Source organism: Hydra viridissima, unplaced genomic scaffold, assembly GCF_058129835.1.
Source record: "Hydra viridissima isolate aposymbiotic clone 2 unplaced genomic scaffold, HvirCarnegie_v1 scaffold_13, whole genome shotgun sequence".
Lineage (NCBI taxonomy): Eukaryota > Metazoa > Cnidaria > Hydrozoa > Anthoathecata > Hydridae > Hydra > Hydra viridissima.
In genome coordinates, this window is record NW_028324312.1 from 4,043,251 (window position 1) to 4,066,502 (window position 23,252).

Below are 23,252 nucleotides of genomic sequence, written 5' to 3' on the forward strand. Positions count from 1 at the left end.
AAAAATCCCTTTTTGGTTCAATATATTTCTGCGCTTTTTCCACAAGGAATTATTATAGGAATATGTGTTCCATCAATTGCTTCTATACATCCTGGGAATCTTTGAATTTGGTAAAATCTAAATAATGGTTGATAAATATAAATATTTTCTTTATCTAAGAGAAGTTCGAAGTAGCAAAAAATCAAAATATGAAATAGCAAAATCAGATATCCATGAAAACTTATAATCACTTTTGCTGAATTATTAAAAAATCAGCTTCTGTTGGAAACTTTATGTACTAGGGCTGTTATCGATTAATTGATAATTTGTTTACTTTTTAATTTGATTAATTAGTCAATTATTCGAAAAATTAGAATGATTAATTGATGTTTTATATTAGGATTAGGTTTTGTATAAAAGTAAGCACTTTAAAGTTTTTCCGTCTTTACACACCATCATCGACACTGGATATAGTAATTGTTTCATGTTAAACCACAGAACTAACTGAATAAGCCATAATTTCGAAGAACATCTTGAATATTTACATTTATTACTTTTAGAAAAACTTTAATCCTTGTGTTTTACTTCATAATGGTATGTTGATAATAATCTTTTTAAATGTATTTTCGTGGGAATGTGTGTTCTGTTTTGAATTATAGTGTACCTGCAAAGATTTTTATAAATTATATTTTAATTTCAGGATTTATCACACAATATATGCAACAGCAATGATATGTGGGTGCAGCCAAAAAAAAAAGTCTAAGGTTTGGGTTCCTTTATTAGAAAATATTAGCAATTCATGAACTTTAAAATGCAAGCATTGTGACACCAAATTTAAATCGCATTTATAAACTACATCTTTAACATACCACATGCAACACAAACACAACCTTCCATTAGAGTTTGCTTCAGGAAGCTCATTAGTTGCACAATGTAATTCTCAAAAGATAGTTTCATCCTATTTTCAAAAACAAAATTCTTTTCCTGGGTTAATTCTTGCAAAGTTTACAGCTTTAGATAAATTACCGTTTTCAACTTTAGCAAATAGTGAAGAAATTATGAAAGGATGGAAAGCTCAAGGTTTAAAAATGCTATTAACAAAACAAGGAATTAAAAGTATTATACTTGAGTATGCTGAACAGATTAAAGATTGTGATTTAAAAAAGAGAATAGAAGATGATGAGAGATTTTCATTATCAATCAACAAGAAATGTAGAAGGGTTGTTAGAATATTTAGATGATCCCAACACTTACCTAAAAGCACTTACACAAAAAAATGCAATATTAAAATGATCAACAAGAAACAAAATTGCTCTAACAATTAAAGAAATTGTTCATTGTTTATTTCTCATTGATGAGAATGTTAATGAAAATAGTTTAAATTGAGAAGATGAGGCTACATATGAATGTACTGAAAAAATAACAAAAAAAGAAGAATTGAATCACATTTTGTCAAAGAAAAACACCAATTTTTCAATAATACTTGATATTATTATAACTACTTCTTCTTGTGAATTCTCTTTTATTGCTTTTACACAAACCACTTCTTTGTGTAACTGCAACTGTTTATTACTAAATGGAATTTACTTTTATACTGTACCACAAAAACATGCCTTAATCAACAGCCTTTTATAATTCTGGAATGTTCGACATTTCAAAATGCTAATAAGCATTTCTAATGGCATCAAAATATGACATGTTGGATCATTACATACGAGTTACTGGATGTTTTAAAAGACACACAAATTCACAATGTTGGTATTCAGTTTTCTGTAATAAATTCATTAACAAATATACTTTCACAATGTAACCTTTCAATTAATCATGTCAATATACCCAACTAACTACTTTTGCTTGTTAAAAACTCATTTTCATATTTGCAAATGTTGTAAAAAGTTATATAGTAATATTAAAGTTTTGTTACGCGTCAGCAAAATGATAATGGCGGTTTGTTGTTTTTTTTCAAGTTTGGTTTCAAGATTGGTCTGGAGCAGACTTGAAAAAACAACTTGAAAATTCAAAAACTCTTGTTTTCCAAATCTGACTTCAGTTCAAGTTTGCTTCTTGCATTCCATTCAAGTCAGACTTCAGATTTGAAGTCGGACTTGAAATTTCAAGTATGCTTCTTGCATTTGAAAGGAATTTTTGCTCTCTCAAGTCTGATTTGAAGTCAGACTTGAAAACGGTCTATTTTTGGCAGTTTTCAAGTCTGACTTGAGTTGAAGTTCGCTTTTATGCATTCGCTCAAATCGCACTTCAGGTTTGAAGTTCAACTTCAAACTTGAAGTTTGGTTCTTGCATTCCACCCCTAATCTCTTAAATCTTTGTGATAGTAAAACAAAATTTTTTACTCAACTTTACAACTTTGAGACAATTACAATCAAACCTCTTACACATTTTTCTACTGTCTGTGAATGCTTGATTTGTAAAATTTCAAAACTCAGAGGAAAAGAAAAGCATCCACTGAGTTAAGTTCAAAACTCAGCACCAATATTTACATATCAAACTTCACAAACTTCTGAAAAACGTTGCACTAAGTGCCTGTCAACTATTGGCTGTGGACTTCCTTACTAATGTACTTTGAAACTCACCATGAAAATCTAAGAAGAATGGCAGCTGGATGCTTTGGCAATATTTTGGATTCTAGTTATCAATCTAAGATTTTAAAATTCAAACAAAGTTACCTTAGTATTCCAGTTTCAGTTACAACCTATGTAGTATTTTTTCATGTCCCAAATTTCATCAATAGAAAGAAAACTGATCTGGGTCTCTTTAGTGAGCAAGCTACAAAAGCTCTGTATTCATCACAGCCAGACTATGCAAATCAACTTCTGGAGTGTGTTGTTAATTACAACAGCAAAAAAATCTAAATTTGTGACTAGAAAATATTACTACAGAATTTACATAGGAATATTTTGTTCAAATCAGTAACTTGAAATGGTAACTTTTTTATACTTTGTGTTTCCTTCCTTGAAAGCATCAAAACAATTTACTGAAGAATTGGGTTACAATTTTGAAACTGATTCATGAAGAACAACTCAATAAATTTGTAGAATAAGAAATCTTCCAAATTAAATTATAACATTGAGAGTTTTATGAAAAAACTTCTGGGATAAATTTTTGTACTTAAAGAAGTGGCCTAAGTTTATGTATATGTGGAAAAAACTTAAAGATCAAAAATCTTCTTTGGATGTTAATGTAGGATTTAAACTTAGGTAGTTATGAACTCTGATTAGTATGTACAATCACCCCTTAAAAGGATTTTCTTAGGATATTTCTTCGATATTAGGGTCCCAAATTTACAAACTATAAAGTATAAAAAAATTTTTTAATAACATAAGTAAAAACAATTGTTAGTAAGTCAATAGTTTTTGTTTAAAGTTCTCTTACCATCTATAAACATAAACCAGACTTTCACTTCATTATTTAAATCTTTGGCAAAAGTCAAAAATTCAAAAATGTTTCCATTTTTAGGATGATTCTTGTAATCAAACAAGCGAAACCAAAAAGCAATAGTTATTTCTTCCTTGCAAAAATCATTGAAACAAGGTATGACATAAGTCCCAATATTAATTGTAGTAAAAGCAAGTGGAAATGTAAAATGGCCATCACCTTTACCAGTGAATGTTACTCGAGAACTATTAATAGATTCTGGATTTATAGAAGTTTCTTTTATTGTAGACAAAATTTCTCTATCAAGTACCCAATAGTATAATGGATAGTAGTAATCTAAAAATTTAAGTAACAAAATGTTTAAAAATTTCTATAAAAACATTAAAACTTTTGTGTGTGTGTGTGTATATATATATATATATATATATATATATATATATATATATATATATATATATATATATATATATATATATATATATATATATATATGTATATTAGGGTGTTTCTTATTTTTGAAGATTCGATTTTTGCATGGGCCACCCTGCCATTTGGTTCATTATCCTAATGTACCCTAATGTACCCTAATGTTATGTAATGTACCCTAAAAATGCTTATGTTGCGTATGATGTTATGCAACAAAAGTGGTTGGTGCTTAGCGTACAAACCTCTTTTAACTAGTAATTTTTTTACTTTTGTTGTGCAGAATTGTGTCTATAATGCTTAATTATTCCATTTGCAGGTTAAACTAGTGTAACTACTGTACAATGATGGCTTCATCAACGAGTGCAACAATAGCTACCAGAAAGAAAACGGAGATATGGCTTATTGGACAGATGTCCTCTTCTTTAGATTGTGTTATGCTTCCATCAAAAAGGGAAGTGTTGGCCCTTTTCTTCCATTACAAGCAGATTGCCTAGCAAAGCATTAGGGAAGCATTACATTCCACAGCAAATGATGTTTTTGAAGTTTGGTCAAAGGCCCGAATACCAGAGCAATTAAAGAAGCACGTTGTCCCTAAAATTGAAAACATTTACAAAGAATTGGAAAAGTTGAAGAAAAATAAAGAGAATAAAGCTAAGTGTTCAGATTATTTGAAACAAAAGGAAGACCAATGGAATAAAGGGTTAGAAGAACTATTCGATATTCCCCATGCCAACACATTGGAAATGATCACCATTCAGGAGGATAAGAACATCCTATTATGCCAAAGAGAGAAAATTCGGAGAGGCAAAATGGGTCCTGTCAATAAGAAATTGACAAATCAAGAAGAAGTATCAAGAAAAAGACAAAAAGAAATGAACTGAAAAAGGGACCGAGAGGAGATGGCAAGAAAATCTCAAGAAGAAACAGTTGTTCTTTCATCTTATCTTCTGTTATCTTCTGAAGGTGAAGATATCCCTAAAGAGGATAGCATAACTCAAGAAGATTCCTCGTCTGGTAACCAAGATGACCCTGAGCCATCAACTTCAGGTACACCGGCTCCAAAGCGTCCTAGACGTGGCAGGAAAAGTATACTGAATGAGAAGTTGGCAGCTAATTTAGATGTGGCTAAATTGAGTGATCATGGGGCAGCACTTGTGTTAACACCGGCATTACAACTTCTTGGTCATGATCCAAAAGAATACAATGTTAATTTAGCTTCCATTCAAAGGGACCAAATGAAACACCGCAAGAAGATAGCAGAAGGTTTAAGGAAGGAATTCAAACCAGAAGTTCCTTTATGTATTCATTGGGATGGAAAATTACTCGCTGACATCACCGATAAAGAAACTGTTGACCGACTTCCAATTCTAGTATCTGGAGTAGGAGTGCAGCAGCTTCTTAGTGTCCCAAAACAGGAACAGGTGAAAATGCGGCATCTGCAGTGCATGACGTGTCAGTGACATGGGGAATTAACGATCAAGTAAAGTGCATGTGCTTTGATACTGCAGCCAATACTGGGCCAAGAAATGGGGCTTTCAATCTTTTAGAGCAGAAGTTTGGGAAAGATATGTTGTGGTTGTCATGTCGTCACCACATTCTGGAAATTATTTTGGAAGCAGTAGTTTTGCTGTGTCTCGGCTCTTCAAATGGACCTGACATACCACTCTTTAAAAGATTTCAAAAAAGTTGGGTCTCATTTGATTCTACAAAAGCACACAGCACAGTCTGATAAGAACACTTCAAATGCTCTTACTGATATCACTGATGAAAGAGTCGTCTTTTGCAAAGATCAACTACAAATCTTTCAACCTCGTGACGACTACTGAGAATTTTTGGAGTTGTCTATTGTTTTTTTGGGAGGAGTACCTTTGAGGGGCATTTCATTTAGAGCTCCTGCAGGTCTACACCGTGCTCACTGGATGGCGAAAGCTATTTATGCGTTGAAGATTTGGATGTTTAGAGACCAATTCAGATTGACAAAAAGAGAGGAGAAGGGAATAAGGGATATTTGCCTTTTCACGGTTTGACTGCACATTACAGCCTGGTACAGATCTCCTGAAGCAACCTCAGCTCCTAGACTTGATCAGCAGCTCTTGAAAGACTTGGATGCCTACAAGACCCAGCATCCTGAAATCTCGAAAATTGCTGTGAAGAAGTTACAAGAACTTGTTGCTTTAGCTTTTTTTGATGATGAGGTTCGCCCTGAGACGAAGGTCAAGATGGTCCAAGCATTGAACAATGTTTCAGATCAGATACATATGAAACGGGCTACTGTGGACTGCTCAGTTATCCAAGAAAAGAAACTGGAGGACTTTGTCACGTTTAATACACGAAGATTTTTCAGCATCACAGGACTTCCATCACACTTTCTTCAAAACAGTGTGAGGGAATGGGAACATAATGATGAGTTCAAGACTGTAAAGTCCACTGTTCGAAGCATGAAGGTTGTCAATGACATTGCAGAACGTGGCGTAGCACTAATGGACGAATATAATAGACTACATACAAATAACGAAGAGCAAAAGCAGTTCCTGTTGTTGGTAGTTCAAAAATATAGACAGAAATATCCTGACAGAAAAAAGACAACTCTCATGAGCGATTAATCTTAGTACAGTAACTATTGTCTTAAACAAACCTACAATCAAACTAAAAAAGCATGTTTATTGCTGTCTTTTAATAAATAAGTAAAAATGCAATGACAGAAAATGTATGCTTTTAATGCATGTAATAAGTAAATAAATGTGTACCAAGTAAATGAGTCATTAACACCAGTCTCCATCAGTTTTATGATTTTCTCCTATGTTAATGACTAAAGGGCATAGTAAAATATGCCTTAAATTTCAATTACTGGTAGCGCCCAGTGAAAATGTTTTTTTCCCCTTGAAATTTTTACACATTTATTTTCTAACCAAAATGAACCATTTCAGTGGGTGGCCCACTGAAAAACAAAAAAAAAAATTTTTAACCCCAAATAAGAAACACCCTAATATATATATATATATATATATATATATATATATATATATATATATATATATATATATATATATATATATATATATATATATATATATATATATATATAATGCATATTTGTCTTATTTATTATATTTGTATAACTTAAAAAAAAAAAAAAGAGTTTAGTTTGACTTTATTTTTTAATTAAGTTATTAAATCTACGAGACACAACAGGAAAGGAAAAAGTTAAACAAATTTTTACTTTTAGAGCAAGTCTAAGGCATTTATATTCAATAGATTGGTTTGCTTCACATGGTTTGTTTGAATAACTGTAAGAGCTATTTACAATTATTTGTATTCTTCACTGTTAAGAAATCCGACTGCCAAGTTGAACTTTGTGTCAATTAAAAAATTCTGATCAAAATAGTCTCTACTAACATGTAGCAATGGGAAACAATTGAATTTGATATCAAAATCACATGTTATGTTAGTGTATTTTCAAAAAATAAATGTTATATTTCATTAATTTTTTATTTGTTAAAAGTTTGCAAAATACGCTGATAAAACCCTGGGAACTGCACAGTTTAAAACCAATTACATAAATAAAAACAAAGTTTAGAAAAGATGGCAATAAGGTCCAATGTTTTCTACATTTGTCTGGAACATAAAGGAACAAGATTTAAGAAGATAATAACAGTTTCTGAACCTATCATTCAAAAATTCAATGCTTTTGTTAATAACAAATATGATCCTAACTTTGAATGATTTGTTCTACTTTTCAAAGAAACCTTTATCTACTTGATTCAGACAAAAGTACTGCAAAAAAATCCTGGGTTATTCAAAGTATCCAAGATTTCAAAATAGTTATGAAATTAGTTAGTAACAGAATAAAAAAAATAGTTAAGAATAGAAAATCTGCAATGATGTGAAAATCTGCAATTATATATTCTTCTTGTTTTGGATATGAATTTTTTTTTTAGTGGCTGGAAGACCTCATAATTGCTGTAAAAGTTAAGCAGTTATAAACCTTACTGATTTGGCCTTTGGTATTAGTGCTTTACAGGCAGAACAGTTAGCTTTAAATATTATAAAAACTAAAATAGAGAAAAAAATTAATACAAGGGCTAACATTCAATCTATTAACAGTGGGTAACCTAATTCAGATTACCATATAAGTTTCAAATTTAAAATCAGATGCTGCTAACTTTACAGACTGTTTTGGAACTTTCCAAAGCAAGAACTCTGGTTTTGGTTTCCAATCTAAAAGTTCATTTGGACCAAATTGTATTTAAAAAAAAACATTTGGGAAACTTGAAGAGCTTTAGTCATATATTGAATCTTTTTATACTGAAGAATTAAGTTTAGAGGAAAGGCAAGGTCAAAAATAGACTGCAATTTGATTTTTATTAAAAACACAAGTGATTTTGTAATGTATTTTATAAATGAAAGAAAACTAAACCCTTATAAAGCATTAGTAAATATAGCTGTGGATGGAGGAGGAGGTATCCTGAAGGTTGCTTATATTGAAAAAAAAAATTTTAACTTAAGTTGGAGGAAGTAAACTGTTATATGGCCTTTGACTTTAAATGTGTCAACGCTGAACTGGGTTTGTCTATACACTCTGGAAAATATGCCTGTTTATACTGTACAGGATTATGCTCTTTAACCTCTGGAAAATTGAAAACATTAAAACACTGATTTGCTTGGATGAAAAACCTGAAAACTTTATTTTTCATAATATAGCTACATCAGAATTGCACTTTATGATGGAGCAGTTGGAGTTTTAGGCAAAATACAATTGTTCCTCTGGGAACCTGGTTTTAAAACTTGGTTCTCTTGTCATCATTTTTTTTTTCAAGGCTGGAAATAACTCCAACAAAAAACTTTAAAAATTAGAACAAGCTGTGATAAAGGAAATCACAGCTTGTTCTAATAAATAAAAATATACTAACATCTGGTATTAACTGTAATTAACTGTTTATACCAGATTTTGATATAATATACAAGCTTTTAAATCAGTAAAAGATACAGCTTTTTGAAAAGATTTGAAACCAGAAATTGAAAAAATTATGTATAATAATTTTGCTGACATTTTTAAATCCCTACAAAACAACATCCATAATGCAAACATAGAAGGATAAACATAGTCTACAACATGGAAAATTCATATTATTGTGAGCCACACTGTTCCATTTATAAAAAATTATAACATGGTGCTAGAAAATTTTGCAGAACAGGCTGGCGAGGCAGTGCATGCTTAAACTTACCTGGAAAAGATATTAAGCCAGCACATATTAAAAATGGAGAAAAATTAAATAAAGCTGTTGTTGATTTTAACACAAGAAGAGTCAAATAATAACATTATCCATGTTGTAACCTTTATTGAATAATATAAATGATTTGAAAAAATGATGAAAATTGACTTTTTTTTATATTTCGTACGCGATTTTGATTTCTAACTTAATTGTTTCCAATTACTATATATTAGTAGAGACTATTTTAGTCAGAACTTTTTAATTGACACAAAGTTAAACCTGGCGCTCAAATTTCTTAAAAGTTTTTTAATTGTATTACAGTTAATTATACTCTTAAATATATACGATAGATTTAAAAGAAAATTAGCTCCCTTACCCTTAGGATCCACTTTCCTGCTCTCCACCAAGAAAAAAAGGGTAAAAATAAGCACAAAATGAGAAAACATCCCTAATCTTACAAGCTAGTAAATTAATTGTGTATTTTTTTTAAATAAATAAAAAAAACGCAAAAACAAACGGAGGAACAGTTAAAGTATTTAAAGCCGTGATTTGACTTGATTGACAATTACAAAAGTACAAATAATCTTCTGAAAAAATGTCGTTTTGTTTCCGACTCCGTGGAAAAGAGTATACTAATTAAAATGATTCTTGATAGCTTAAAATCAGCCAATCCGTCATCCTTACATTTAATTAAGTAAAAATCATTTGGATATTTCTTTATGAAGTTCTTTTAAAAGTCTTTTTTAGCGTAGTCATTCATGAAGATATCTGTTATAACAATGTAGGAAATTAAATCACAAAAGAAATTTATTTTCATTATTTGGGTCAATGGATTTTTATGTGGTAATATTTGGTTCGTTTTTTTCATAAAAAACATTGTTAAAGATATTTTTTTTTTTTTTTTTTTTTAAAGATTTTACATTAAATTTTTCTTTACAACATTACAAGTGTTTGTTGAGTATTTACAATTATTAAACCAATTGTAATGATTTAATATTATTTATCCTCCAATTATGTTTGGGTTGGCCTACGATATTTTGATTTAAAATCCATAACTACAAGCTTATGTAAACAAATCCACAGAAGTATAAAAGTCCATTTGGCATCCATGATTATCATTTCGAAAGATCCCTCAAAGGCTAAATTGATTTAAAGAAAGAGAGAAGATTTGTAAAAAACCATGATTGCGCTTTGTTTGCGAAAAACAGGCGATTTTTGGTACTTATATAAAAAAGTGCAAAGCTAAATTCTTTTTTTTTTTTTTTTTTTTTTTTTTTTAATTTTTTAAAAAAATGTCTATGAGTAGCCTGTCTACGATTAAACAGTTTAACAACGATTATTATTAAGTAATTGAGTCTGTCAGTCAGATAACATAAACAAGATTAAATAATGCTCCATCACAAACAAGTTTTTTTTCTGTCAAGTAACTTATTAAATGATTCTGTTAAATGTGAAAAGACGACGATGCATTCTTTTTGCATTAGCAGCGCTCTTGATTATTGTCTTGATTATAAAATGCTATTGTAATAAAGGCCTTTCCTTTCGAGACTATGATATTTTGAAATTTTGTGCTTTGTGCTTAGATTCGTTCATTACATATCAAGTTGCCTGGTAACTGTTAACTGATTTTTAAATAATACTCCTACTTACATGTACTTCAACATTGTTGAAGTAAAAATATAAAGGAATGCTACGTTTATAAACCAGTTGATAGCTGTTTTTGATGCTAAAGAAAAGTTATAAAAAAAATCATATAAAAAAATTATCATCTAATTGTAATCATATAAAATGATATCATTTATCATCTAACTGTAATGATTATTTCCAAGATATTTTAGGGAAATTGATGTCTAACACTTATATACACTATGCAAAAGATGTTTCATTTGATGTACAAAAAGTATATTTGTTCAGGTGTTACATTGATTACACAGATGTTGTATGATGGTGGTGCTCATTGGTCGAAAAGTAGCACTTTTGGATGATTTTAACTTTTAGACGCTATGTTTCGTGGCACGATAAAAAAAATGTTGTGATCAAAATTATGGCATGTACTGCAGTGAGAATATTTTGACTGGCCGCCTTACACCAGTAAAACAACAAACAAATACTGATTACGCATCAGAGTCTCGGTATGGTCACTTGATCAGTCACTTTTTACGATACCCGTCCTATGATACCGATACAGAATTGGCATCGGTATCGGAAGGACGGATTTTTCCGATACCAACTTCGAAGTATCGTTGATGGTAGTATCGTACATGCGAGGCTTCCGTGACTCAGATACTTGTTGTTTAACGATTAGCGTTCTTAAAACATACTGCCGAAACTGGTTAATTTCCAACTTATACTGCTTTTGACGCTTTTCGAAAGCTTTACGCCCCCTTTTAAACTTTTTTTAGAAAAATATAAATGTCATTTTTACCTGACACTTGTACTTTAAGTTAGAAGAAAAATATTCCATATTTAAAAAAATATTTTTTAATTTAAATTTAAAATAGCTAATGCGATTTATGAGCTTCTTACACACAATACCTTTAATGTATAATTTAGCTATAGATAATGTAATACGAGCATCTAGCTCCACAAGTAGTCTGTTTCTGAGTTCGGTTTTAATGATACTAATTTAGTTCTGAAGTATGTTTACGTAAACATCAGATTTCTTCTATGTTTTACTACAGATTTCTTCTATGTTTTAGATTTCTTCTATGTTTTACGGCCTAATGGCTAAGATCAAGTGTAGTATCGCTTGGATTGATTGCGAGCTGGCTAGGCCGGTGTACTTGTATTAAACTGATACTTTTCTTTTTTTTCCGCCCGTTCCTCAAAGGGGAGGCAAACTCAGGGTTGACGTGCTTCTGGGTCTTCCCTGGAGAGGTTCGGGCAAGTCCGCAAGGCATCGGCCGGAAGACTTAAAATACAATTCTCTCTCTATGTTTTACTATGCATTCCAAGCATTCTTGCTGATCGATGTTGGAATATCTGAAAAGATCATAAATTTTCTAATGAAAACTCAGTTCTCTTTTTTTTGAAATGAATTAAAAGGTTGGCATTTGTAAATTTGATCAAAAAAATTCTCCAACTTTAAGTTATCATCATTAGGAGACGCATGCTTATATTCAAGATATATTTAAAGATTATATTTAATATATTATATATATATATATATATATATATATATATAAGATTATATTTAAATGCTTAAGATTATATTTAAATGCTTAAAATGGATTTCACTAATCTTTCAAGGCAAAGTTAACAATTTTTTTGAACGGAAGTTCATTCTATAAAGAGTTATAAGATTTACAAATTTATTAATAGGCATCGCAGTTTGGTTTTTCGATTAATAACGATTAAAGTATGATATTTTTGTAAAAGTTGTTTAAAATAAATCTATTTTTCTGAAATTTATTAAAATAGAGCTCTATATGCATTTAAAACAGTCAGGTTTTACTAGGTTAATCGATTTTAATCAAACAGCAATTCTGTGCAACGTCTAAAAACAAAATAACAAGGTTTGTGAGGTATCGCAATTTTTTTCTCAAACCCTGTAAATTTGTTTGTCTAAATATACAAATTATTTTAAATTAGAGTTATTTTAAACAACTTACACAGAAATTATTATTTTAATCGTTATTAATCGTAAAAAATCGAAAAACCAAACTGCGATGCTTAGATATAGAGCCTACAAGATTTCAATAATATTTGACTGCTACAGAAGTTAATAATAGACACAAAAAAAAGCTGAAGAAACTTTGATTGCCACGATCGCCTCAAGTTTGAACCTTTAACTTTATTTGTTGCTTCTTGTGATCATCATCAAACTAAATTAAAAAGAGCAGTGCTGATGTTAAATCTTCACAAATCAATACAATTGCAATTGAAAACATTAAAGGATTTGTAAATGTTGGTGTAAATGATAGCATTCAGTCAAAATTCTTTTACGTGGCAATAAAGTGAATAAGTTTTAATACATTCTTTATCCTGTAAAATTTCAAACTTATTTTTTATCCTGTAGAGTAAAATTTCAAATTGTTAAAAAGGTTTTATTTTCTGTACAGTATAGTTTTTATACAAACAAGAAAAATAAATGCTTTTCACTTTCTTACAAACATTAAATTGCAAAATGGATAAATTTTTCTTTGCAGCAAATTTTACAAACTTATAGCAATTTTAGATAACTGTAAAGTAAGATTTTTTTTTAGGAAATAGGCAAATGTATCTTTCCTTTCTGATTTCCATTACAAAATTTCTGATGGATGCAGGGTTCACATCATTTAAAATTTTTCACAAATTTAGATGATATGTAGCCATCGTGCAGTACCATTAGATTTCATATTTACTGAAGTAGTTTTTCAGTTCCATAAATTAATTTATCATAATTTAATTTGTCATAAATTAATTTATCATAGCATTTAAGTTATTAAAAAACATTTATCTTTTACTTGAACTTATTTACATATTTCAAATTTGCAGCAAAGTTCCATTTAAATTCACCATGACGATTAAACTTTTTTTGCTGATAAAATGATGTAAGGAGTAGCAGAAAACTTATTACTCTTTTATTTTGGTACTTTCTGGGTGCTTGTATGCATATTGTGGTATTTTCTGGGTGCTTGTATGCATATTGTGGTATTTTCTGGGTGCTTGTATGCATGTTGTGGTAGTTACCTTTTCGTATCATGGGTATATTTGGAAAATTGCTAGAACGTTACGGAATTGATCAATTTGATAGTTGTTACAAAAATAATTGTAAATATGTGTTAATTTTAAATATATACTGGTTTTTAAGACATTTTTAAGGGATATTGTCTGGTATAAAAAAAGGAGAAAATTTGTTTTGATAGGTTATTATCATCCCTACGATGTGTTACGAGAAAACTAAATTTTTCAACCCTAAAGTTCTTTGGAGTTGAAAAGACAGCAAATCGAACAACTGATACTGAAGAAACTGCTTTCCTCATTCAACTGAGATGCAAATGTAATTCTAATAGTTTCAATTCTGATAAATTCAAACTCAAGCTCATAACAGATGGAGATTTCATTAAAGTTAAAACAAATCATAAGGAAGAAAAAAAGAAAAGAGAAAAACTTTACCAGCTTCTTTATCTGATGCATCTTTATAACCTAACATCTGATTAGAGTTGATAGAAAACTCAGAAAATGGTTAAACAAAATAATATAATATTTTTATACTAAATTGTACTTTACTGGAAGCAATAATAATAAACTTGATGTAAAATGTCTTTTTCCAGTTTACATAGAATGTACTTTCACCCCAAAAATATTTTTAAAAAACATAATGATATATCAGTACTTAAAAAAAACAAACACAGTTTTGAAAATTCTGTTGTGCCATGTTTAAACATGTCATCATATCATTCTTTAACTTTATCTATTTATCATATTTACCATAAATGGTAAATAGATAAATAGATAAAGTTGTTAGCCACATTTGCAACAAAATATACAAGGAAACGGCTGGTTATTTGAATATGAAAATTAAGATACAAAACTAAAATGCTTGAAGATGCGATATGGGTAACTGATACAGAGATGGCTGGATGTGCTTCAATCTTGGGCGTAGATATCCAAGTATACAGTAAATATGGAGCGAAAACAAAATAGATGACCTACCCATGCAGTTTAACGCTTGATAAGTTAAATATGTATTCTATATTTCTAGACAACTCAACTGGAATCTGTAAAATGCAATTTTTGTTTTGTATTTCCGTAACAAAAAAAAAAACTTTTAAAAAGATTTTTTTTTTTTGAACTTTGTTTTTTGTGAACTGTTTTTGTGAACTTTTGCTTTTGACTTGGGTAGTTATATAAATTTACCGTTAAATTGGTTTTTTGGATTTCCCTACCAATTTACAAGTTGCTTTTTTCAAAATTCCTGAAAAAATTTACTGTAATTTCCCTAGTTAGTGTCCAAAATGCATTTGTTTATATAATACAGCTTATTTATTTTAAAATATGAATAGTAGTTAGTAGATTGGGCTCTACGTAAATCTAGGAGTATTAAGAAGTTAAAGCATGCGCTCTGGGTTTTTCAGCTTTTAACGAATAGTAACGAATAAAAGTACAAACTTCTGTATGTGTCATTTGAAAAAAAAAAAGGAACTTAAAATAATTTATACACAATGTCCAAAATTGAAATTGCACCACTATAAAATTCGTTTGCAATTTATTTATAATTTTTAGCAAATGTTTATAGTGAACAAACTTTTCAACAATAAAAACATTTTTTATTGCCATAAAATTTACTTCGGGTATACTTATGAATTTCTAAGAAGCATTAACTCGAAATAGTGGACCATTCAAGTAATGTTTTAAGGTACTTAAATAAATTTTTATCGCTTATTATTCAGTCTTCAGTTGTCCTTTGTCGTATTAAGATATCTCTTCAACGTCATAATCAATATTATTCGCAATTTTTGAACGGGGGGCTCATTATAGAGCTACATAAAGGTGGTGTATTGTTTCGTGAAATCGAAACCATTCAACTATTATTAGATGTTGGAGTTCTCGGATGAGTGAGAAAACTATAATTAGATGTTGGAGTTCTCGGATGAGTGAGAAAAGCAGAAGTGAGAAAACCAGGTTTTGGTGCGGTATGTTAAGCTAACCCTATGGAAGATTTTTTGTTGAAAAAAAATTATTTTACGGAACTGTTTTGCATCTGCAATCATTATAGCCCATGAATGGTGATCTGGAATAGGAAGAAGAATATCCTTGAGGCAAGCCCTCCAGATTTATCACCAATTGAGAACTTCTGGGATATGATTGGATGCCGCCTAACGAGAAACGGTAATCCAGCAACCATACAAAATGAATTATGGAACCAAGTAAATACTACTTGGTAAGAAATACCACAAGAAGCAATTTTCAATTTATTTTTATTTAATTGTCTAATTGAATGTTAAAAAAGGGTGTGTACACTCATTATTGAATTATGTGTAGTTACTTACAAAAAAACTTTTTCATATGATTTTACTTTTATTTAACATATTGCTTTTTTTTTTCAATATTTTTATTATGAATATTTTTTCAGTATAATATAATATGCTACCAATTTTGAACGAAATAAATTATCTTTTCAGTTTTTTTTGGTAGTTCGTTTTCATTTGCAGACAGCGTATTTACTATTTGTAAATTATATATACAAATATATACAAATACATACAAAGACTTACAAAGCAGTAAGATTCCAGAAAGAAAAAAAAACAACAATACATTACATTCACTACGCTTTTTTGTTTCAACCCTTCAAGGCATTTCACAGAAATGCTATTAAATAAGAACCGCTAAACTAACTTTAAAACAATTTTTAATTAAAAACTTGTGTGTGATTATAAAAATTGTTTCAGCATGGACGTATAAGAGATTGTTTCAGCATGGACGTATAAGAGACGTATAAGAGACTTGCAACTCATTGTTTTACATCAAAAAGGCCACAGATATCAGCGAGCCATGCGAGTTTCCGACAAATTCTAAATTTTCACCTGTCAACAAAAAAATCTTTTAAAATGGCTGCCGACAGTTTTAAAACAGAAACTCTGATCACGTGGTGTTAGTTTAAACTTTTATAGCATTTGTTTAATAACACTGTTCAGGATAAAGTAACTACTTTACGCGTTGACAAATTACTAAACAAATAACACCAAGATAAAGGAAATTAGTTGTCGGCACGAACAGATTTTATCATTTTTTCAAGATGTACATTTGTAAGTTAGGGAACTTTTAACGTGTAAACAAAGTCTGTCAATGATAAAATAGACCTGTAAGGTTAATTTTAAAATGACTAAAAAAAGTATAGCAAAATATAAAAAAACTGAAATAAAACTTTTTGTCAAGATCTGGTTTCATTCAATTCTTTGGTCATTCACCAGCCTTAATTTTGTATATTTTTTTAGTATTTTTTCCGAAATGTCGCCATTTTTTGCCGCGACTACTCTATAAGCTCCATAATATATATTCCACTATGCATTATTTTTTTAATCGGTGTATTTTCTAATGGGCTTTTTTACAATTCATTTAATAATGCAAAACCTTTTAAAAACTTATTCAAATTTATAATTATCTTGCAAAATGCGGCCAGATATTTAATCTTTTCGTTTTTCATATTTCATATATTATTTCATTTGTCACAAAAAGCACCATTGTGCTCCAGTTAGTTACAAAACTAGTTGATATTTTGTATTATTTATTATATCTCTAGTTATACATGTATTAAAGTGGTTAAGTAAATGATCTCAGTTTCTATATCATCATCAGTGTTATTTCTTAAAATATTAAGAATGTCTAGCTATATAAAATTAAGCTTAAAACTTAGTTCTATTGCTGTTATCTTTAATAACTAAAAGGAAGTTGATGTGACTGGTTAGATGAGAGTAAATAATTTCGCCGAATCCGATAGACTTTTATTAGGCACTTCAGTCCATTTTATGATCTCGTAATATAATTAAGCTAAAATGTTAATTTTAATTTTATTGCATTCAAAATATTAATCTTGTTTTAAAATGGGTTTAACCAACTTTGTAGCACTTCTGGTTGTCAAGAAATTTGCATTTTTATACTACCTAATTTGACATTTTTTTAGACAAAAAAACGCGTTTTTTTATTTTAGTTTTTTTTTTAACATTTTTTTTTAGCGTAAAAAATTTTACGCAACGACTTTAGGCAATAATCTATCTGTTATCATTAAACAATATACAATTAAAACAACTTTCAGTTCACAACTAATCTTTAGAAAAAATATATATACAGAAAAAATATATATAGCAGAAAAATATATATATTCATTAATATAGTCATAGAAACATTACACATTAATATAGTCATATCTCTATTACAACATTAAATTGTGAAAAATTAAAACACAAGGTTGCCCAATTTTAAATTTTCTTAAATATTATAGATACGATATTATAAATAATATAGATTAATATATACGACTAATTTATAATAATATTATATAATTTATAATGTATTTATAATATAATATTACTAATGATATATAATAACTATATACGATAAGTTATAACAACTATAAACGTTATAGATATAAATATTATAGATTAATGTATACAACTAATTTATAATAATAATATATAATTTATAATATATGTAATATATTTCTAATAAAATATTACTAATAATATATATAACTAGTAATTATTTCAAATAAATTGTAAAATAGGCTTTTTACAAAAGTATAACCTTTCCTTTTTCAAGGTCAACAAGCAATGGAAAAGTCCATACTTGATTTTCCTCAGTCTCATAGACCACATCAAACAAAGTTTTTTTTAAGTTAGGAGTTGACTTGTTTACTCGAAGAACTTCACCTGTACACCAAAAGTATTTTTTAGTGTCGATTTTCATTATTTTATGTTGAATAAATTTCCCAAGAAGATAATTAACATCATTTAGAATGACAGTCAAGATGTTTGTTTTTTGTTGATTTGCTAATTGAGACAGTCTTGCATTCTTTAATTTTTCACTTAACTCTTCTTTCTCTTTTGCAATCAAAATATCTCGTTCTTTTCTTTCAATAAGAATAACTTTTCTCTCAATGGGCTCTGGAAAAGTCCTTGTTCTAATAACTGATTGTAAATTACTGAACAACTCATAGTTTGTTAAGTTTATTCGCTTACTACCATGCATTTTAGTTTTGTAAAAATATTTAGGTTCACATTTAACTTCCATAACATACCTATAAAAATCCAACTGTGCTCTTAATATTTTTTTGCTTTTAAATGTGTCAACTAACAAAACATATTCATCATCTGCTTCTTTTGAGGTCAACCACACCTTCGTCCTCAATTTTAACAACTCATTAACCGATTTAGCTTTTTTTAAGAAGGCTTTGTCTTCAGCTCTTTTTTTAGCTTTATGCTTTTCAGACAACCTTTCACTCATTTCAAACTTTAATTCTAATTTTTAGCAATTCTCATTTCAAACTTTAATTCTAATTTTTAGCAATGAGTCACGCTCATCTAAAGTCTTTTTATCCAACCAGTCTAATGTTTTGTTTTTATACCACATAGTATAAGCTTGTATAGTTTGTATTTTGGCATTTGGCTTTGTACGAATTAAAAGATCCAATACTGCAAAGTCACTTTCTGATGCTTTGTTTGTTGTTGGAACATTCTCTGCAGCCTTACTTATATTATCAGAAGGATGCCAATATTTACCTCCAGGAAGTTGGTCAGCAGATTGTCTTTCCAGAACAACTAACAAAGAATGACAAATTACTTCTAATGTCTGCTGTGTTAAAATATTTAAATCAGTGTCATTAGTCTCTTCAAATAATTTATCATACAAAATATCTTTATGAATATTAACATCACTTGGACTGAATATAGGTGTTTTCGAGATCATAATCGATGATGCATTTTTACACAAATCTGAAAGTTTCATTTTTAGGGTTAACAAAAATGGATTCATATCAAGAATACTCTTTTGTGATTCAATTATCCGCCAAAGTGGACCTGTAATTATTTTATCAATTATTCCAAGAGCCCGCACTTCTGCTAAATATAATTTGTTGCTAATATCTTCTTTAACTGCAAGTAAAAGATTATTTTGATTTGGCCAATTTTGAAGAAACTCTAAAATATCTTTTGAATGAAAATACAAAGCTGCAGCATTATAATATAATATATTAAATCTGTTACCAACAAAGGGTGCAAGCATACACTTACTTTGTCCTTTACCAGCAAGAAATGCATTAAAATACCCAGCAACTCCAGCTTCATCACTTCCCCTTACATGAAAAGCTTTACATGCAGTTCTTATTAATCTAGTGGCACCTGATTCAGCAGTATTGAATGCAAAAATATTTTCATAACTAGTACTTAAAACTAACATTTCGAATGAGTTAATTGTTTTATCAGTTTCTGTTGCAAAGTTAGATAATAAATGCAATTTACAAAAAAAATTAGACATTTCAATGAAATCTGCTTGCTCGCCTTTTTTTAAACCTTCCCAGTTCTTTATAACTTTAGGCAGTAACTTTTTCCTCATATCTTTAAGCTTTAAATTAAACAGTGGATTAACTGGCCCAAGATCAGACATGGTAGTTTTAAAAGAACATACAAGGTTAGAAAAATTGTTTTCCTTGCTGCTACTTTCTAAAATGTTACATATATCATCTAATGTTTTGGTTAACGCATTAATAGTACAATCTGCATCACTGCCAGCCATTTCACATAATCCAAAAGATAAAGTACTTCCATTTGTGGTAGTAACTTGGAAATTTTGAAAATGTCTATGATGTTTAGTGGTACCGTCACTGTAAAGACAATTGCCTGAATTAATTTCTACAGTGTTTATCAATTCTTCTGCAACTTGAAGTTCAGCAAGTGCTAAAGCCTCAGTCATAAATCGAGATTTTGTACCAATTGAGGGAAGCTTCTCTATATCTATCTTTGCTAGTTTTTTTAAAACAATTGTGAAAACTTCATTAACTTTGTTCATGCTGACATTCAAAGAAACTAACTCCATAATAACTTATCTTATATCATTAGAATACCTTCCATTTTGAAATGTTATTATTCTGCAATCATGGAGAAGAGAACTTAAATTAAAATCTTTATTTTCTTTGCTTAATACTCTAGTGTCAGGAAAGTCTGTATCCTTTTCAGGATTATTTAAACTGTTAGAAGACAAATTTTCATGTTTATTTACTACCATGCTAAACTTCTTGTTTACATAATACAATTTTTTGCATGTAATTCTTTTTTTCTCATGAAGGAGTGCAACTTTATTGTCACTTTTTTCAAGCATAACTAACAAAAATTTAACTCTTTTATTAAGATTTTTAATTAATTTATTATAAAAATCTTTTAATTCTTTTATTTCCTTTTTTTGTTTCTTTTTTAATTGATGATGAATCTTTGCTTTATTACTTGCGTGTAATAGTTTATGTCCTTCTAGGGTCGTTAGATGTAAATTTTTTTTTTTCATATTACTAATACGAACATTAGCAGATTTGAACTTATTTATAAAACCAGATGAAGCAAGTTTCAATTTTTTAAAACAGTTTTTCGAGGTTTGGTGGTTCAACTTTCTTTTTTTACCCTTCGTTTTATTTTTTTCACTTGATATGCATAATTCACAACTAGTTTCCGAAATAGGCGGTTTAAAGAGCATCAGCTTATATGTATCTCTTCTTTTATTCCTTTTTTTTTTAACGATTTAAATTTATCTACAACAATTTTAATTTTGTTGTACAAGCTCAAATTATTTTCAGTTACTGAAAACAAACTGGAGAATCGGCTTCTGAAATTCGAGCACACCATTTTCAAAGATTTATCACTCAAGCATTGATACCAATCATATAATTCTTTATTATTCATTATGATAAGGCTAATTTTATACAAATACTGTATTATACAATTAAATTGTTATATTGTTTTTGCAAATTAGTTACCGTAATAATTTTTGAAACAATATTAAGACGGACTGAAAGGAAGAAGAGGACGGGATTTAGCAGGTTTTAACTTAGATTTAAAAATTAATCTGAATACCCGAATGTTAGCAAAAATTTAGTTTTTTTAAAGTTATTTTAGACTGACTTATTCTTCACAAAACCAAAAAAAAAAAAAAAAACAAACAAAGAAAAATAGTTATATATTATTTTAAAGGATGCTAGAATGCAAATAAAATAACTTTAAGCTAAAATAATTACAAATACTTAATTGAAACCGCTCCTACAGCCAGATAAACTGATATTGAAAATTCTAGCAGATATTTTATGAAAGATTAATCATTTTACTTTTCGTAAAACGTTTTACTATGGCATAATAGATTAAAAAAATCGGTCTAAATTTAATCTGAAAAAGTCTTCTTTATATATAAAAAACTTCGCAAATTTTGTCTACGGAATTTGTCACGTGACTGAAGTGCCTACTTTTATATAATTTAATTTCTATTGTTTAAAACAAAAGATTTGTAACAATACGCAACGAGCCTGGTTCGCAAAAAAAACAATATTGTTGCAAGTCCATCTCTTATACGTCCATGGTTTCACCAAAAGTGATTAGAAAAAAAAAAATGTCTGCAACTTTTTAAACATTTTTTTACGTTTACAATGTGTCATTAAACTACAAAAAATATCATAAAATAACTTATTTTAATCTAAAATTATTTATGTCTCAGGTCAAAACATCGAGTACAGAGCGGCAGGCATTTTCTAGTAGCGTTTATTAATTTTTGATTGAAATTTTGGCTGATAACGTTTTACTAAAGTGGTTGGCACCATGTACTAAAATATTTAAATTAGGTCTAAAAAATTCTTAAATACATGTATTTTAGCCAGTTTAGACAAAATTTGGGGTAAGTGGCAAACGAAAAAACTAGTAAAGATAGTTTCATTAGAGTTTATAGATGTTAATGTAATAAACAATTGTACCAAATTTCAGATAGCTTCCATTATTAGTTTTAATATATCCCTGTCGCCAGCATAAAAAACAGTAGAAAAAAAGAGCTAAAAAAAAGTTCAAAATTCTTCATTTCATGAAACCTTTCAATCTTTCATTTAGACACAAAAACCTTTTCGTATGGTTCTTAGCTTTTTGCGTTTTAATTTTGCCTAAGGAGCACACTGTTTTTCCCCTTTTAAAATTCGTTTAATGTCTTTACATATGCAATAAATTTGCAAATTAAAACCAAATGTGATTTCAAGCTCATAAAATAACTTTTGCCCATTATTAAAATTTAGCATAGCAGATGCTACTCCAATGCTTAAAACAGTTCTTTCAAGAAATATATCTTTTAAAGATAATTTCTAAATCAACTGGATAAATAATTTATATTGAACTGCAAACAATTAAACTGCATTTTTTGAAACAAATTAAAGCTCGTAATATAGTCAAAGTACATTGATAATCTTGTATTTGATTGGTTTGTTCATAAACTTCTTTGATCATGCTGAACGTGGTACATTTTTACCTAAAGGTACATCTATAGTTTCTGAGAAACTTCAAACCTTTTTATATTTCCTTTAAACTTTAGGCTTTTACTACAGTGAACTCTTACAAAAAGGTGTTTAGGGAATTATTAAACAAATAATTAAACATGACAGATTAGCAAACATTTTAACATTCTATACTCAAAGTAATTATTGTAAAGAAAAAAACTAGGTTGTTAATACTTTTAAATAAAATAAATCATAAAGTTTCTTAATCAGCATAAAGCTCTCTATTATATTCAATCATAAAAAAAAGAGTGGGT

General features: G+C 29.0%; 2 protein-coding genes across 3 annotated transcripts in view; both read right to left on the reverse strand.

The window, feature by feature from the left end:
• LOC145194847 (uncharacterized) overlaps positions 1 to 9,792 on the reverse strand; it is a 56,846-nt gene extending 47,054 nt beyond the window's left edge. The window contains exons 1-2 of one of the 2 annotated variants that reach the window (XM_090070126.1): positions 9,388 to 9,792; positions 3,370 to 3,708 (exon numbers count right to left, since the gene is read on the reverse strand). In XM_090070126.1, coding sequence (XP_089926252.1) covers positions 3,370 to 3,708; positions 9,388 to 9,457 — 409 coding nt within the window. In that variant the 5' untranslated portion in view covers positions 9,458 to 9,792. Of the gene's footprint in view, positions 1 to 3,369; positions 3,709 to 7,018; positions 7,598 to 9,387 lie in introns of those variants that run through there. The other variant, XM_090070127.1, reaches the window with a different exon arrangement.
• An 8,294-nt stretch (positions 9,793 to 18,086) lies between these two features.
• On the reverse strand, positions 18,087 to 21,632 carry LOC149880116 (uncharacterized). Its single transcript, XM_090070944.1, is given in 1 exon segment — positions 18,087 to 21,632. A coding segment is annotated over 1 exon segment (2,301 nt). The 5' UTR covers positions 20,523 to 21,632; the 3' UTR covers positions 18,087 to 18,221.
• Between the last annotated feature and the right edge of the window lie 1,620 nt (positions 21,633 to 23,252).